Below are 19,453 nucleotides of genomic sequence, written 5' to 3' on the forward strand. Positions count from 1 at the left end.
TCATATAGTTATCTTATGAGTCTCATCTCACCGTGGTTTTTCGCATTTGGGTTTCCACGTCAAAAATATTGTGTCTAGTGGTGAATGTTATTGTGGTTATGTTTCCTATGGTTGATTTGCTTAACTACTTAATCCAATTTGATAAGTCATGATAACCAATAACAATATGAAATGAAGTTTTACTTATGCCAGTAAAAGTATTTGGATGTTTATGAGTTTCAAGTTGTTTTATGTTAATCTGTTGTAATAGTCAACCGGTTTATTCTGACAGTGATGTTGCATTTATAGTTCAATGGTTTAATTTGTCAGTTCTAATTTTACATTAAGAGGTTGATTTTGAGATTGGTGAGAGTTTATTATCAGTTTTTCTATCTACTGATTCACCCCCCCCCCCCCCCCTCTCAGTAGTTGACTGGATCCTTATTCTTTCATCATACCTTCATCATCTAATGGCAACAAGGGACAAATATGTGAGCCAATGTGATATGAAGTTGGAATTGAATTAGTTGAATTAACTTTTCACTATAAAATATTGCACTCTATAGTTCAAATTGGAATATTCAAATTTCATAGTAACCAATATCTGTGTATTTGTTGGAATTCTAATCCATAACTATTAAGATTCAAGTGTAATAAAATCAAGAGCAAGATAGCGAACATGACCTGTTCATGGTGATGGGAGCCATGTATGCTGCAAATATATTCTTAGGCTCTAGTAGACTGAATGGAGCGAAAAGCATCACAATAGGATTAATGGACCAGAAAGTCTTAAATTTTATTAAATCTGATGACATGTGGGGTATTCGAATCAAATAATCTGTCAGTTGACAAAAAATTTAGTTGACAAGATTTTCTAACAGACAAAATTTTGGAAGCTTTGTTAATATAGGCTATAGACCATACAAAATTTTACTAAGGCACACCTTAGTAACTTTTTAAATTCAATGGAAAGGAAAGAATCTTTTGGCATTCAATGGAGAACCATTTCATAGTCTGCAAGTGAAGAACCATACACACAATGGAGAACCATTTCATAGTCTGCAAGTGGTTCAACCATAGACCAGCTCCTTTAGTCCCTGCATTCCTAGATAGGAACTTCGCTGCTTTGCAACTCTTGTTAACAATTGCCTTACCACCTAAGTAAAACATGCCAAGGAAACTTAATCATATTTAAATTATTAATAAATTCCTAAAAGAAATAATAATAGCTGATCCATTCACATATAAGATTGTATCAAAATTTATAAATTATTAATAAATTCGTAAAAGAAATAATAATAGCTGATCCATTCACATATAAGATTTGGTGACGAAGGACAACGTTAATATGAAAAGTCAGTATTGATCTATTAAAAAATTCAATTGTACAGCCTTTTGCAAGAATCCCTTCCTGCACTTCAAAAGTAACAGGAAAGCAAACTACTTGTTCATTATTGACTCATTTGTTGCGCTATTCGAAGAAGATTTGGTGTGAATTCATCTTCCTCGCCTTGTTCCTCCCCTTTTCCCCGACCGCCCCCTGTGAGAATTCTTTCTTATTTTGGAGGTTTCAGATTCCTCTTCCACATCTTCCCGGGATGTGGATGAAACTGGAAACATTTCCTCCTTTTCCTTAATCTTGGCATCCAGAGCCCAAATTACATCATTCAGCGCTTCAGAGGGCTCCTCCACTTTATTCATCAAAACCTCTATAATTTCTGCACAAGTCATTTCGGCCCCAGAATTCATCTTCTCTTCCACTGATGGAAACAGAGGATGATCCTCAACCTGCAAATAGTTGAAGGCGAGAGTTTTAAATGCGTCGAAAGTGCAGGAGGAGAGAAAAATGTGCATGTCCATCCGCCCACTTCTGAGAAGAGCGGGATCAAGCATTTCCTTGTGATTGGTCGTAAACACAATAATGCGCTCCTCACCACAGCAGGACCACAGCCCGTCCGTGAAATTCAGCAAACCAGACAACGTAACGCTGCTCCCCTCTTCCTCTTGTCGATCGCCTGGTGGAGGATTCGAAGCCCTATCGGCCAAATTGAGTGAGCAATCAATGTCTTCAATAATAATCACAGATTCCTCTTTTGTTTGGGTGAGAAGCGCTCGAAGCGCGATGTTGTCAATTACCTGCGTGAGCTCCAGATCATAAACATCATATCTCATATGGTTAGCAATGGCAGCGATGAGGCTCGATTTCCCTGATCCAGGAGGCCCGTGAAGAAGATACCCGCGCTTCCAAGAACGCCCAATCCGTCTGTAAAACTCCTTTCCCCTCTTAAAGCGGTCAAGATCTCTGAGAATGCTGGACTTTAGCAGGGGATTGAGAGCCAGAGAGGCGAAAGTCGAGGGGTGTTTGAAGGGGACTCCTGTCCAACCTTCACCCCATCGAGCATCACCAGTATTGGTATACAACATGAGATCTTTGTTGAGCGTATTGAGCTCTGCTGCGCGATTTGCAATGCGATCGAAGTAAGCGCAGAGAAAGTCTTTGTCTGGCTGCTCTACTTTGAGAGTAAAGCTCCGCCTCTCGTTCACTGCATTGCGGTCTCCTCCTCCTCCTCCTCCATTGCGCTGCTCGAGGAGGGCACTGTGAGTCCACCATACCCTGACTCCCCTGAAGCTGTCCTCCACCACTTCGTCAAACGCTGGAGAAAACCCCAACTTGGTTGAATTCCTGGCACGGAACACAGTCAGTCTTCGAGTACGGCTAATGCCATCCAGACCATTGAGGTAGCGCTCTACGGGTTCATAGAGATCGTTGGGATTGACGCCATGGCTATCTTTGAATTCTGGTATTTCCATATGATAATGGGGAGGACTGAAATAATCTTTTATGGATGAAAGCCAATCCATTAAGATATTGTGGAGGTGTGGCGGAAGAATGTTTTGCAGGAGAGTGAAAAGGCCGATAAGTGACCATATTTTTGCGATCAATTGCTCCATCCTCGACAACTATGGAACAGATCTAAGACAGGATTATCTCTTTGTTTTGGAGGAAGCTCTGCGAAATGTGGTGATGTATATCGAGTTATATAACGTGCTGACCACGTTAAATCTTTTATTTTCAATTAATTAGTAGCTACAGTCAAATGTGCATCGGCTTTACCTTTCGCCATCTTTGACTGCGCACGTCGCCGTGGAGGAAGTTTTCTACGCGGAAATTAATTACCCAGCATTTTTTTTTTTGGTAGTAAGCAATTCGTAATCAATTAAATTAGAGAAGGAATCGTAAAGGTGTATAGCTTGATTCCGTCTAACAATAAAACCCTGAAAATTTTATTTGTTTTTACTCAAAAATTGATTTCAGTAGTGGCGGATGAAGTCTCCTTGGCTAGGAGGATTTAGTACTCGTTACTTGCTGCCTAAGGCAGGTACATTTAGATTTTGTCCAGGTGGTGAGGAGAAATGTTTTTGATTCTAGCACATGGTCAATCTGGTCTACCTGCTTTATTAGAAATGAATAGTTCATTTCCTCAATTTAAATATTTATTGGGAGTGGTTATGGAGATCCTAGAAAGCATAATGTATTTATAATGTATTAAGGATATTAATATCTTAGAAAAGTTTATAAAAGTTTGTTTCACGGATCATGTTCAGTTCAGTAAATTTAAATTCATACAAATTATAGGGATTTTTTAGAATGAAGTTATGATAGAAGAATTATATCTTAAAATGGTAAATTTTATTTTATAGTTTATTCAATGTTGATTTATTTTAATTGTTTTTAATAAATTTCATGATAAAATTATTTCTAAAATATTCTTATTATTTATTGTAATTCTTCACATTAAAAGAATGTGTTTTTTAATTCAATTATTTTTGGAGTCAAATAAAGACAAACAAACATCTCCTAAATTAAGTGGGATATGAAACAAAAAGAAATTTTTGTATAGAAGTCATATTATTTTTTTAATTACAATAATGTAAAGCATAATATTCAATTTTTTAATCTTAATTTAATTTGTATAATCAAATGTGAAATAAATATTATAAATAGTTTTAAATAGATAATTTTATTTTTTGATTTATTTTTTAATTACAATAATGTAAAGCATAATATTCAATTTTTTAATCTTAATTTAATTTGTATAATCAAATGTGAAATATATATTATAAATAGTTTTAAATAGATAATTTTATTTTTTGATAGATAATATTATTTAATGCGATACATTATCTCTCACAAAGGTATAGAGGTTGATCCAAAAATGTGAAAGTTATACTTGAGAGGCCTCCACCTAAGACTATCAACCAACTATGATCTCCAGAAGGAAAAATACAATTTTTTTTTACAGTTCATAGCACAATTAGCTAACAAATGTCATCTTTTTACTCATCTTATACACAAGAATTTTTTTTTAGATGGGGTGATAAATGCCAACAAGCATTCTAGCTACTAAAGAACTATCTCATCTATCCTCCTGCTCTAATGCCACCCATTGATGGAAAAGCATTGGTCCTTTACATATTAGCAACAAATTTAGAATTGGGCGCTTTACTAGAAAATAATGATTATAAGGGAGAAGAAAGAGCTATCTCTTGCGTCAGTCATACTCTATTGGGTTATGAATTAAATTATACTAATATTTTTTATTTTTAATTTTTTTAATTTTTTGTGTCTCTTCCTATGGTATTTTCCTCATAAGAACTTCAAACATTAAATACTTAGTCATCAAATAAATCTCATAGCTAAGATCAATCCCCTAAATTACCTAATAAGGCATCTCCTACTAGATGACTCACAAAATTAGTTATGATCAATCCTTAGTGAATTTGACATTAAGTATGTGGAACAAAAATCTATCAAAGGAGAAGAAATAGGTAATCCATTGGTTTTAGACATTTTTTACACAACAATCTTTACAATAAAACCTACATAATCATGGACACTTTACTTTGCTGGGTCCTTTACTCAACATGGATCAAGTGTTAAACCCACAGAAGAGAGGAATGGGGGGGTGGGTTGAATCAGTTCAAAATACTTCTAAATTGATCTAACATATATTAAACAATATTTAACAACAATACTGAAAACATCAACCATCAACAAATGAACACCAAATTTATGTGGAAAACCCATTTAGGAAAAAACCATAGTGAGAATCATACTCATAATATAAATAGAATTGATTATAATGTTTTAGGCTCACTTCCAAGGAGCGTCATGTACCTGATGGACTTGCAAGTCTAAGGCGCACTACCTTTAAGGGAAAGATACATGGACTTGCATGGCTAAGGCATGTTGTGTTAGGACAGGACATAAAGTACCACATAAAGGACCACCAGGAAACCCATTGTCTTCCAACAATAGAAAGAAGAACAAAATCAATATGGAAAGAATTTCTTGATCATGAAATTTTCCTTGAACAATTGTGTCAAGAAACCAATATCCTTGATCAATTGTGTCAAGCAACCAATATCATGGAAAACACATCTGACATCGACCACTATTTTAGAACACTATCACACTAACTATATATCACCTTCAAAGCTCTTCACAAAATAACTTTTTCTCATCTACAATATCAAATATGCTTGCACATCATTCACATTCATTTCACATCAATTCACACTCCATCCCATACACAACTCATCCGTCTACACTTCTTAAATACAAGTTAAATCATCAAAAAGCTAATTGAGAGTCATTCACAAACAATGTAAATAATGTTGCACAAAATTAGCCACTCAGACCAAAAATAACCAAACCAGTCCACTCGAGAAGAAATAGGAGACCCAAATCCATAACTATACATCCTTATAAAATGAATTCAATGAACTGCACACACCAACACTTCCTCCAAAGTCAACACCAAACATAAATTGTTAATAAACAATAAAACTCAACAACTAGTCAGCTAAAAAGACATCTTCCAATGCAAAATACCTAATGCGGATCTCCACACACTATGGTGAGACCAATAACAACAATCTAACATAACTCCTAAAGCATATCTAGACTAAAAAGGGTGATCCCACAATACTGGGATGAACTTTTTGGTACATCCTTATTTTTATTGAAATCATACATTTTTTAGAAAATATATTGGTTTGATCCTTGAGATTTCCTAGATGAAGTAAATAATTTAAGAGTGTTAGATTAAAATCTCTTAGATCAAAATCCTTTGGATAGAACCTCTCTACTCTTAAATCATACGCGTGATGGAGTCTCCTTCACACCTATCAAAATGTTGATTAAAAACCACTTTTACATTAGCTTTTAGAGGTTCAAATGAATTTATTTAATTTTTTTTTTAGTATGTAAGTCCTTATTACAAGCTTTCCAAATGGTATAATTGTGATGAGCAGTGCACTCTAGACGGTTGGCCTGATTGCAAGTGCAATCCCCATTGTGATTATTTCATATACTATTGTAGAAGTATTATTTGATTGTGGGTAGGGTTTCCCATCATGGTTTTTTACCTTTACCAGGTTTTCCATGTCCAAAATGTTGGTGTTGTGTGATCTGTGCTTTCATTCTTTATCTTTTATCGTGTTGGTTTCTTTGTGCTCGGGTATATAGTTTATAATTTGCATTAACTGTTATACTAGTGAGAAAACTGATTCACCCCCCCCCCCACTCTCAGTTTTGTCCTTGTATTAGATCAGTCTAATAGAGTGTTTGTGTTGGAAGGGAGAATCATTTCCTATGAGTCTCATAAGTAAAAACTTATTATGCTCCACATGGTCTTGAGTTAGTAGAAGTCATACATGGTTTACAAATGTGGAGACATTATCTGCTAGGAAAGAATCTTGAGTTCAAGATAGACCACCATGGTCTTACATATTTGTTCATCCAACCTCAACTTACTGCATATCAAAGAAGATGGATGGAGTTAATTTCTGATTACAATTTTGAGATCAACTATATATTAGGTAAGGGGAATCAAGTGGCAGATGCCTTAAACTGTAGATGACACATAGCATCGATGGTCTCCATACATTTAAATTTAATGAATCAAGTATTTTCCAATTCATTATGGGATGAGTATTGGGATCAAGTCAAGCAATCCCTCTCAATCAACCATCTTGATACAAGTTATGATGGGTTATGTTTTGAACCAGATGGTTTACTTAGGTATAGGGGAAGAATGTATATTCCAAACTTTGGGGAGTTGATGAATACCATGTGGGAATAAGTTCACATTGCACCATATTCATGACATCCTAGGGTGACAAAGATTCTAGCAAATGTCAAACCACCATATTTTTGGAAAGGAATGAAGAAGTATGATGCAATGTTTGTGGTAGGGTGTCTAGAATGCCAAATTACAAAAAAAAAACATCAACACTTGGAAGGACTTGGTATTTAATAATGAGATACTAGAAATAAAGTGGAAGATCATCAATATGGACTTTGTACAAGGTCTACCTATGCATACAATTAATCATAATTCCATTTTGGTTGTGGTGGACAAGCTTACCAAAGTAGCTCATTTCATCCTAGGAAACCCTAACAGTTGGTGCATCGGTCATATCCCATAAATTTGCCCAAGAGGTGCTTATATTGCAAAAAGTTCTCAAGAATGACACTTTAGATAGAGATGCTCATATGATGTCTATGTTTTGCAAAGCCTTATTTTATTCACTAGGGACACACCTCAATATAAGTCCCGCTTACCATGTTGGGACAAATGGTTAGAAAAAGAGGGATAACCAAGTCTTACAAGACTTATTAAGGGGTTAGTGCAGGATCAACCGGGGCCAAAAGTGGCGATGTGAAAAAAATAGCCTTCTTCACTCGCCTAAAAATGCGAAAATCTGTGTTGACTTTTTGATTGGCTTGGGTGTTAGTACACCTTGTCTTGGTAATTATATCAGATAAAATTGAATATCCGATTAAACTGGATATCCGATTTTTATTTGTAATTTTAATTTAAAAAAATATTATATATTACATATTATATAATATATAATATATTATTATATTATATAATATATATAATGTAATAATATATTATATTATATATATTATATATATATTATATAATATTATATTATAATATAATAATATATTATATAATACGTATTATATAATATATTACATATTATATAATACGTATTGTATTGTATTATAAAATATAATTATATATTATATAATATATAATATAATATAATAATATGTTATATAATACGTATTATATAATATATTATTATATTAAATATATTATATTATAATATTATATATTATAGAATACGGTAGGTCCGATATAAACATGTTCACAGAGCTGCATGCTTATTCGTCATTGCACCTGGGTAAATGGAAAACACTTCTGGTTATCCACTCATTTCAATATAAATTGATATTACGATAATGTAAGAGCAAGCATATTAATAAATAAGTTCCACTCGTTCAAAATCCCTCACCCGTATCAGGAACAGAGGCAGGAGAAGCAAAGGCAAGGAAAGGAGTTTCACCGAAAACCGTCTATCTATAGGAGGGGGTTAGGGAGCTCGACCAGTAGGTCGAGAAGTGAGCGCCCCCCACCGTATTATATAATATATAATATTATTATATATTATATATTATAATATATATAATATATAATTATATTTTATAATATATATAATATATAATTATATTTTATAATATAATACAATACGTATTATATAATATAATAATATATTATATAATATGTTATTATATTATACATGTTATTTTAAAATAATTTAAGTATAAAAATCGGATATCTAATTTTCTGAGACAAATATATTTCGACAGTGATAGCCCGTGAGTCATTTTTAACTCACGGGCTGCGTGATTTTATCAAAATCCGATATCTGGTGCACCCGATATCCGGTGTTTTGGCAAAAAATTGCTAAAAATAGATTGAAAGGTAATAATTTTATCGTTTTCAATCATTTTCATTCATTTTTTGTATTTTTTGTTAATGTTTATTTGATTTTTCATTGAAAATATGGTTTTTTCAATGAAAACTAGGTTTTTTTAAATCAAATACCTAATTGTTTAAATTTGTTAACTAAATTTAATTGCTTACATTCAATTAGGCTAAAAATGGGGGATAACAATGAAAACACTTACCAACCACAACTGCAACAACCAAACCCTCATTTGCCAAACCCCCCCTCAATTCAAGATCTGATTGCACAAAATTTGAATGAATTGAGGGGGATTGTAGAAGTATATCATAGGATCCCTCGTCTAAACCCAATGTTTGATCCTCTCACGTCGATTATAAAGAGTATGGAAACCATGATAGAGGAGTACAATGTTGCCCTTTTGTGGCGAGATTCTATGAGGGAAAAATATATAGATGGCTTGTCGTAGAAGGATATCAAGGATCTCAAGATATCCAAAGCCGATATCGCCTCATTGTTTGTCAATCCCCGCACTGGTCAATGCGTAGATCCCAAAAAAACAAAACTTTCTATTAAATGGTGCACAAATGATGGGATTGTGAAAAACTTTTGGGATCGTTGGTGGAAGGTTTTCGACAAACCACCCAATAACTATCTTGATATCCCCTTCTATTTCATAAAAAAATTGTATGTTGAGTTTATTTTACGCAAGCATGTGAACTACTTTGACATCCAACCTTTCCAGGGTGTAGGTTTAGGTATGCCCCAAAATAGACCTGGGGCAGTCAGAGTAGTCCAGGGCCCATATGTCCCCCCTCCTCCTATTGATCCCCCACCTACAGTGCAGCATCCTGATATCATTTGTGAGGAGGCTTCACAGACCATATCGACTATTCACTCTTTGAGTAGCCTTTTGGTTTCTCAGGCTAGGTAAGTAGCTCAGCCTACTCTTGATGGTAGCGGTGCATCTGGTGGCGTTGATACATCATCCTCAGCTCCACACATATGCATGCCCCATAGTTGTGTTATGTGTGGGAACGTATGCTTGGGTCGAGTTGGACATCCCATTGATCTTCCCATGGACAGTGCATATTATGAGGTGCATGAGATGCATGATGCACCGGATATTATTACACATACTAGAGGATACCCTGGAGAGTCCTCACATGATAGAGGCGAGGAGGTACCGTCATCATACATTGATGATGTAGTGGTAAGATTTGTATTTTCACAGTTCATGTTATATTTTAATAAAATATTTTTAATCTAGATAATATTAAGTACTAATTTTTATTTACATGGTCTATTTAATACTTGATGACCAAGGAGGAGTTGAGACAAATTCAAGAGGGCACCTTGTCAACCATTTCATTTGGCCTTGATAGCTTGACGACACATATATTATTGCACCTAGTCATTTGTATTTTATTGTACATACATGCTCATCATTTTATTAATTAGATTATGTAGTAACTTGCATGTATATCTTATTTTACTCTTGTAGGGCACAAGTAACATGAGTACGTGGCAGTGTGATTTAGGATCTGGTAGTGCAGTTGGAGACAAGGGAAAGGTAATTGAATGCAAATATGATTGAATGAAAGTTTAAATAACTTAGAGTGATTATACATGTCTAGATATAGATTGATAGTTTCATATACTTGTTGTGTATATATACAAAGAATTCTTGGCTTCACATCCTTGATGACTACACCCAATATACCTGAAGAAGAAGAAGAGTGCCTCGAGTAGATGTGTGTTTATTTTATTTTTTGATTGGTAGATATAATTTGTTATTATCAATGAAAATTATATGCTAACTTGTATCAATGTCATGTTTTTGAACATATGTAGGTTGTGTATGAAAATATTCAAAACAAACCTCCTCTACCGAAGACATACATCAAGAGTCCTGCAAAGCTAAAGAGAAAACGTGGAGATGAGGTAAACATGAATAGTTAAATTATAGTTCATTTTTATGTTAACTTTTCAAATGTGAATTATATAATATAACTAATATTAATCATGGTTTATTTTTCTTGTGCAGGATCCTTTAGAGCTGAGTAGTGTAGCGAAGAGGATCAATTTTGATGATCCATCAGTAGATTAGGATGTTATAGATAGTTTTGGGATGCTTACATGTCTAGTTGGCATGTATATTTTGTATATGGACATACATTCATGTATTTAGACATACATTTTGTTTCAATTGGCATTTATGCCATATTTGTGTATGGACATACATTTGTAATCATTTGACATTTTTATATGTATATAAGTTGATATTCGATCATATAAATTGTTGCTCATCTGTGCATGGTGTTATCATGAAAATCTTTAATCTTCATTTCAATAATTAACAATGGTTAATAATGGTTATTTAATGAATAATACAATTCATTTCATTTCATCGTAAGTGTTGTTTGTATAATGAACAATATAATTCATTTTATGAACAATACAATTCATTCAATGAATAATACAATTCATGAACAATACAATTCATTTAATGAAAAATACAATACAATTCATTTAATGAACAATACTTGATACAATTCATTTAATGAACAATATTAGGGCAACAATTTTTTGGTTGGCGAAAAAATCGTAAGTCTCACTCAATTGAATGTTGTCGCGTGGCCAATTTATCATTCAGCTCATTGCGATGACGAACCCTCAGCTCCGACATGTCCAGTTAGGCATTATTACCCTATGCATGCTCCTATTTTTCCCCCCCACTTGGTTGAACGCTCGTGGTCATACCCTACCACCATCGTCCCTTGAGCGCCCTAAGTGCTCAAAATTGTCAAACTTTGACGGGCCCTAACTTAGAATCTGTGGCACCTATAAACAATCCGTTTGAACCAACAGGGCCACGAGAGGGGTCCCTACAAAAGCCTATCTCGGTTTTTCAATTTTCTCTACGGTTTTCTTAGGGCAGCAATTTTTTGATTCGCAAAAAAATCATCAGTCTCACTCAATCGAATGTTGTCGTGTGGCCAATTTCTCGTTCAGCTCATCGCAATGACGAACCATCAGCTCCGATATGTCCAGTTAGGTATTATTACCCTATGAATGCTCCTATTTTTCCCCCCCACTTGGTTGAACACTTGGGCTCATACCCTACCTACGTCGTCCCTTGAGCGCCCTAAGTGCTCAAAATTGTCAAACTTTGATGGGCCCTAACTCAGAATCTATGGCACCTGCAAACAATCCATTTGAACCTACGAGGCCATGAGTGGGGTCCCTACAAAATCCTATCTCGATTTTTCAATTTTCCCTATGGTTTTATTAGGGCAGCAATTTTTCGGTTGGCAAAAAAATCATCAGTCTCACTCAATCGAATGTTGTCGCATGGCCAATTTCTTGTTCAGCTCATCGTAATAACAAACCATCAGCTCTGACATGTCCAGTTAGGCATTATTACTCTATTCATGCTCCTATTTCCCCCCCCCACTTGGTCGAATGCTTGGGGTCATACCCTACCGGCATCGTCCCTTGAGCACCCTAATTGCTCAAAATTGTCAAACTTTGACGAGCCCTAACTAGGAATCCGTGGCACTTGCAAATGATCCATTTGAACCTATGGGGCCACGCGAGGGGTCACTACGAAATCCTATCTTGATTTTTCAAGTTTCCTTAAGGTTTTATTTGGGCAGCAATTTTTTGGTTGGAGAAAAAATCATCAGTCTCACTTAATCGAATGTTGTCGCGTGGCCAATTTCTTGTTCAGCTCGTCGCGATAACGAACCGTTAGTTCTGACATGTCCAGTTAGGAATTATTACCCTATGCATGCTCCTATTTTAGCCCCCCACTTGGTTGAATGCTTGAGGTCATACCCTACCAACATCGTTCCTTGAGCGCCCTAAGTGCTCAAAATTGTCCAACTTTGACGGGCCCTAACTCAGAATCCATGGCACCTGCGAACAATTTGTTTGAACCTACGGGGCCATGAGAGGGGTCCCTACAAAAGCCTATCTCATTTTTTCAAGTTGCCCTATGGATTTATTAGGGTAGCAATTTTTTGGTTGGCAAAAAAATCATCAATCTCACTCAATCGAATGTTATCGCGTGGCCAATTTCTCGTTCAGCTCATCGCGATGATAAACTGTCGGCTCTAACATGTCTAGTTAGGAATTATTACCCTATGCATGCTCCTATTTTTTCTCCCCACTTGGTCGAACGCTCATGGTCATACCTTACGGGCGTCGTCCCTTGAGCGCCCTAAGTGCTCAAAATTGTCAAATTTTGACGAGCTCTAACTCGGAATCCGTGGCACCTACGGGCAATCCATTTGAACCTATGGGGCCATGAGAGGGGTCCCTAGAAAATCCTATCTCAGTTTTTCAATTTGCCCTACGGTTTTATTAGGGAAGCAATTTTTCAATTGGCAAAAAAATCATCAGTCTCACTCAATCGAATGTTGTCTCATTGCCATTTTCTCGTTCAGCTTGTCGCGATGATGAACCATCGGCTCTGACATGTCCAGTTAGGCCCCTATTCATGCTCCTATTCCCCCCCCCCCAACTTGATCGAACGCTCGGGTTCATACCCTACCGACGTCGTCCCTTGAGCGCGCTAAGTGCTAAAATTTGTCAAACTTTGATGAGCCCTAACTCGGAATCCGTGGCACTTGCAAAAAATCAATTTGAACCTATGGGGCCATGAGAGGGGTCCCTACAAAAGCCTATCTCAGTTTTTCAAGTTGCCCTACAGTTTTATTAGGGCAGAAATTTTTTGTTGGCGGAAAAATTGTCAGTCTCACTCAATCGAATGTTGTCTCGTGGCCAATTTCTCGTTCTTCTCATCGCGATGATGAATCATCAACTCCGACATGTCTAGTTAGGCATTATTACCCCATGCATGCTCCTATTTCCCCCCCCCCCCACTCGATCGAACGCTCGGGGTCATACCCTACCGATGTCGTCCCTTGAGCGCCCTAAGTGCTAAAATGATATATAAACAAGCATTACACTATAGACACATAATGACCATCAATATTTCCTTGTATTGTATATACATAATTACCATACACTTGCATGGAAACCCATGAAGGGATATGCAAACATGATGTTTTTTCATTATCAATACAACTACACCAATGTACTCATGTACAGATACATGGACATTATCATCAATATAACTAAACCAATTTTCTCATGGACATTGTATATCATCATAACACTGTTACATCAATTCACATCCATATACAAATACAACATCCCACTTCATCTACATCAGACATCCTCATGTCCTAAGAGAAAAGCTTACGTACAACAATGCATGCATATAAATGAAGACCAAAATAAGTAACCTTTTTATGCGGAATGAATATGCTACAAGAAACAAATTATAACACTTAATACAAATTAGTTTGGCAAATTATAAATAGATCATTTGAAACATTTTTAAGATGCACAAGATTGTATGATTATGAAACTTACCAGTTTCTCTGCAAAGTATAAAAGCATAATTTTGAAGAAAGACGTATGTTGATTAAAGCCTTTCTCACTACATTTTTCTGCATGGTTGAAGGCGATGGTAGATATGGTCATTTCTAAATAGCAATAAATTCACTTTACTTAATGTTTATGCACAAAATTTTATCTCATTAATGCACAAAGGAATATGTACCATCACCAAGAGAGGGTCTTGTCAACGGCAAATGATCTAGCATGAACTTGTATTTTTAAGAATTGTTAGTCTACACATAAAATGCATGGATGAACATAAAGGCTTCATGATAATCACTTCAACTAAAATGCATGATAATAAATAAAAAGGTCAGATTATATACCACAAAAATACGTTCCTTCAAATTATATCAACAAATCTCACTATGTTGACGCAAAAATCATAATATGATCCTATTGTATATCATCAAAAAAGACCTGCATGAGTATAAAGGTTTTGCGATAATTATATCATAAAAAATTGTCAAATAGTGTTCTCTAATAATAAAAATTGTAAATCTCATCAAATGCGTGATAATAGGTCGTGTTGCAAAAATACGTCCCTTCTGATTATATCTAGTGTACCCGCTATGTGCATGCAAAAACCCCGTTGCAAAAAAAAAACATTCATCAATAGACCTGCATTTTCAACACATCCTTAATATACACGTAAAAAACTTGATCATTAAGGTTTAATGATCATTATTTGAAATGAAATGCATGATAAAAAAAATAAGGCACCATTAACGACCTACTACTCAACTGTGCCTGAAGGGTCATCTCTTTGCTTAAGAGTATCCAGTATTGCTTCATGATTAGAAGTAGTCACTGTCCATAGCTCTTTGGTCTTTTGTTTTTCTTGATGCTTCAACAACTTGACATTTGTAGCTATAATAAGGTGTGAATACATTATAATGGTTTTGTGTCTCTCATAGTCTTCAAATGCAAGTATGTCATTCTTTCTAATCATGTATGTTCACAACCAAGTTCCGACAACAACAACTGAACCTGTAGGATATGTGAACTCATCATCATCTATCACTGGTTGTGTTATCTTTTGTTTTCCCTGTACACATCGTGCCAACCAATATTTTGATCTCTCTTCATTCCCTTGTGGTGCGACAACTGCAAAAAAATGTCCTTGTTGTATTAGATCTGATAGACGATCATACTCAAGTGAACTTTCCATGTCATCATTGGATAAGGATATTGTTTGAGATAAAGGAGTTAGATAGTGGGGAACCCACGTATCAACCCACTCACTTGACTCGCAGTGATCCCAATCACACTGAACACAACTCTGACAAAAACAAGCCAACGCTGGTGTCCAAATGGTCCATGTACTTGCATGTAAGATGAGAAATGAATGCATCTTTGAAGAATCTTTAATTGTTTGAGAATCCAATCTATCTCCCACTATTCCCTCCTTAAAAACCAAAAGAATCTGCTCACTGCTGAATCAAGAGTACCTCCATGTGATAATATTGAACTACACCAATCAACAATAGAACGTGCATCAAAGAAATTTGCACTTGAAATCCTCAATTGCTCCTTAACTAGAGCTCTCTTCTAACATGCACCTGCTCCATCATGCTCTCCCTTCCCATGCCCTGCCTCAAAAAAACACCAAATATGAGGTATACACCTCTCCACATGCATTCTACTCAACCAATAAAAGATACGGGCATTCTTGAATTGACCCATACAGTTATCTGACCATATTATATGTCGGTCAATTGCAATATCTTTCTCATGCAAGAACTCAAAAAAAATCTTGAAAGAATGTTGCACATACTCGGAGGAGTGTTATCTATCATCACTCATATAAAAATGAGAATCCTTGATTATCTTCCTATCCTCTTTTGTACTATCAAGAGCATGTCTATATGTAATGTGAACAAAAATAGCAATCTGTACTGAATTGTAGTACTGAGACTGTATCTCATAATGTGGTTTCAATGTATAGTTCTCTGCAAAAGCAACCACCGATACAATAGTGCCAATCGAGAAAGAGTTCTTACACATCCTGAACTGTTGATCCAACCATTGAGACCTATGGGTGTGCCTTGCATACTTGTAGAAAATATTTTCCTTAAAATCCAAAATAAAATCAGCAATACTCACTTCTCTTGAGACTAATTCGCATCTAGAACCTTCACCTCCACTCTTCAAAGTATATTTCACTGTCTTGTTTTTTTTTTCTCAACACAATTCTTTCCAAAATCGTGTTCGCTACCCTCATGAAAACATGAAACAAACTTTGACAACCCACCACATTCTAAGCACTTCTCATTCAAACAATCATTTCTATAGAAATAGCAGCCATCATCTCTAGGGCATAAAAATAGATCTTGCAAGGCTCTTGATGATCTCAGAAATAGCATTGCACCACACTCCTGCAACATCTCATTAGTATGCATCGTAGAATGAATATGACATAAAAGTTCATGGTACATTGAAAACTCCACATGGTACTTGCAACAACAAGTATTGCGAATCTTAAGAGGAACACACAAAAATGGTTTCAAAGATTCAAAGGCCCTTTGTGATATTTGCAAAGTCGGATGTAATTCACAAAAAAATTTATACAACATTGTTTGGCTTGATTCCAAGAAATGTTCGGGATGCGGTGTGTGGTCTCGGTTGCTGATTCTTAATTTCAAAACGTCCTTTACATTAGGTGACACTCTATAATTAGAGTGCCAAAATTGTTGAATCTCCTTCTTCACATTGTCAATCAACTTTCTATCAACACGTGGAAGCCTCCCACCAAATGCCCATGTATCTCGTTGAAGTGGATCATCAAGTCTTTGACTTTATGTAAGTGCCCTAGCCAAAGTTTTACAGTTTATGTTAAAATCAACACAAGTTTGTCTCATTTGACAAGCCTTCCTCAATTGATGGCTTACTAAGGAGGTCCTAATCACTCTTCGAGAAGTTCTCTTATCTCTTTCTTTAGTACTCTTTCCAATAGAATTGAGAGCATCAAATATATTTTTTTCAATAATAGAATTTCTCTCCATCTTCTTGTTCATATGAATCTTCAATTTGTTTAGAAATGGTCTCATCTTTATCATCTTTAGCAATTGAACAAAGAGTTGGCATTTCTTAGTCAATGTCTTGTTGCTAAAATTTTGGTTGAAACTTTGTGTAGCCCACAACCGAATGGTTCTTGTTGACCTCTTGCCTTCAAGATTCGTAATAATGTTCTCATCGATTTCAAATAACCACTTTGGGGTTCTTGAAGGTCTTGGATTTGGAATTTATCTTTCATCCATGAGAGGGTCTTCATTTCTAAAGTAATTAGGTGTTACATATGGTTCACTTGGTTGAGCAATTCCACCTTCAATGTTAAAGTTTTCCACATTTTCACCTCCTATGTCAAAATTTTCCACATGTCGAGCATTTTCATTATCACTTTAAACATTTTCAAAATTTTCAATATTTTCACTTTCAAAATCTACATTTTCATTTTCAATAACTTGTGGCACATTTTCAAATTCAATTTCCTCTTCACTTGAAGTAACATTAGCAATATTTAACATACCTTGTCTTCTCCTCCTATGACATTCTCTATCTCTTTCTCTATACACTTCAATTTGGTCATTTGAAAGTTTTCTTGTGCGTTTAGATTTCCGACGACTACTACTCCCCATTTCCCTCCACACATATGCTCCTACGTGATTGACAATGTAAGTTTTCACTTTAAGAATCTCCCAAAAGCACAAATTTTTTTCTACCTATCGGAAAATCCATGATCCTCGACAGAAAACAAAATATGCAAACTGTGGGCCATTGGAATCCACAAAATGGCCCACAAGGCTTTTTTTTTTTTTTTTGGTACAAAAATCGGATATCTGATTTTAATGTATAAATTTGTGGTCCCCAAAATTTTTCGCGTTGCAGCCTTTTATTTACTGAACTGCCACATTAATGGCGATGTTCGATATCCGATTAAATCTGATATCGGATTTTATTAGTCATATTTTAGAGAGAGAGAGAGAGAGAGAGATAGAGAGAGAGAGATTAGGGGAGAGGGAGAGAGAGAGAGAGGAGGAGAGGGAGAGAGAGAAGGAAAGGGAGAGAGGGAGAGAGAGAGAGAGAGAGAGAGGAGAGGGAGAGAGAGAGAAGGAAAGGGAGAGAGAGAGAGAGGGTCATATGGTGTCCCATGAACCCTTATGACCTCTTAGGACACCATATGACCCCTAAGGACAACATACGACCCCTTATGACACCATATGGTGTCATTAGGGACACCAAATTGTGTCGTTATAGGTCATATGTTGTCCTAAGGGGTGGTAAGAGACCATATCCCAAAGCGACCTCTTAGGACACCATATAACCCTTAACAACATGATTTGGTGTCTTAAGGGGTCCTATGGTGTCGTTAGGGGTCATATGGTTTCCATAGGCATCATATGGTGTCTTGGGACACCATATGACCCCTAATAACACCATATTGGGTTGCTTTGGGTCATACTGTGTCCTAAGGGGTCGTAAGACACAATATGACCCCTTAGGACACAATATGACCCGAAGCGATCCACTATGGTATCATTAGGGGTCATATGGTTTCAGACACCATATGACCCCTATGGACACCATATGACCCCTAACGACACCATAGGACCCCTTAAGACACTGAATCATGTCGTTAGGGGTCATATGGTGTCCTAAGGGGTCATAGGACACAATATGACCCCTTAGGACACAATATGACCCAAAGCGACCCAATATGGTGTCATTAGGGGTCATATGGTGTTCTTCATATACCAGGCATCATACTTTTGATACCACATTCTGGGAGACTATTTTAAACCATGCAGATGCCTTTGTAGTAGCCCTGGCAGTGCCGACCTCATATGACACCTGGTTAGTAGATTTTGACGCATCTTTCCACATGACCTCCCACAAGGAGTGGTTCTCGAAGTATGAACCGTAGGTTGGTGGAAAGGTATACTTGGCTAGTGATTCTACATTGGAGATTGTAGGGAGAGGCAGAATTAAAATTCAGTTCCCAGATGGTAGAGTGAAGGGGATCAATGGAGTTCTTCATATACCAGGTCTAGCAAGAAACCTTCTCTCTATAAGTAAACTTAATGATGCTAGAGTACAAGTTACTTTTATATCTGGTGGTTGCAAGATGACTAGGGGTTCCATTGTATTGGCAAAGGGTGATCACATTGGTACA

The 19,453-nt window shown here is 36.0% G+C and overlaps 1 protein-coding gene across 1 annotated transcript; it reads right to left on the reverse strand.

Annotated features, from left to right (window-relative positions):
- Window positions 1–1,372: 1,372 nt before the first annotated feature.
- Window positions 1,373–2,957, reverse strand: LOC131056858 (AAA-ATPase At4g30250-like). Its single transcript, XM_057991129.1, has one exon. The coding sequence runs from the start codon at window positions 2,929–2,931 to the stop codon at window positions 1,477–1,479; it is 1,455 nt and encodes a 484-aa protein (XP_057847112.1). The 5' UTR covers window positions 2,932–2,957; the 3' UTR covers window positions 1,373–1,476.
- Window positions 2,958–19,453: the final 16,496 nt, after the last annotated feature.

This window comes from Cryptomeria japonica, chromosome 7 (genome assembly GCF_030272615.1).
Source record: "Cryptomeria japonica chromosome 7, Sugi_1.0, whole genome shotgun sequence".
Lineage (NCBI taxonomy): Eukaryota > Viridiplantae > Streptophyta > Pinopsida > Cupressales > Cupressaceae > Cryptomeria > Cryptomeria japonica.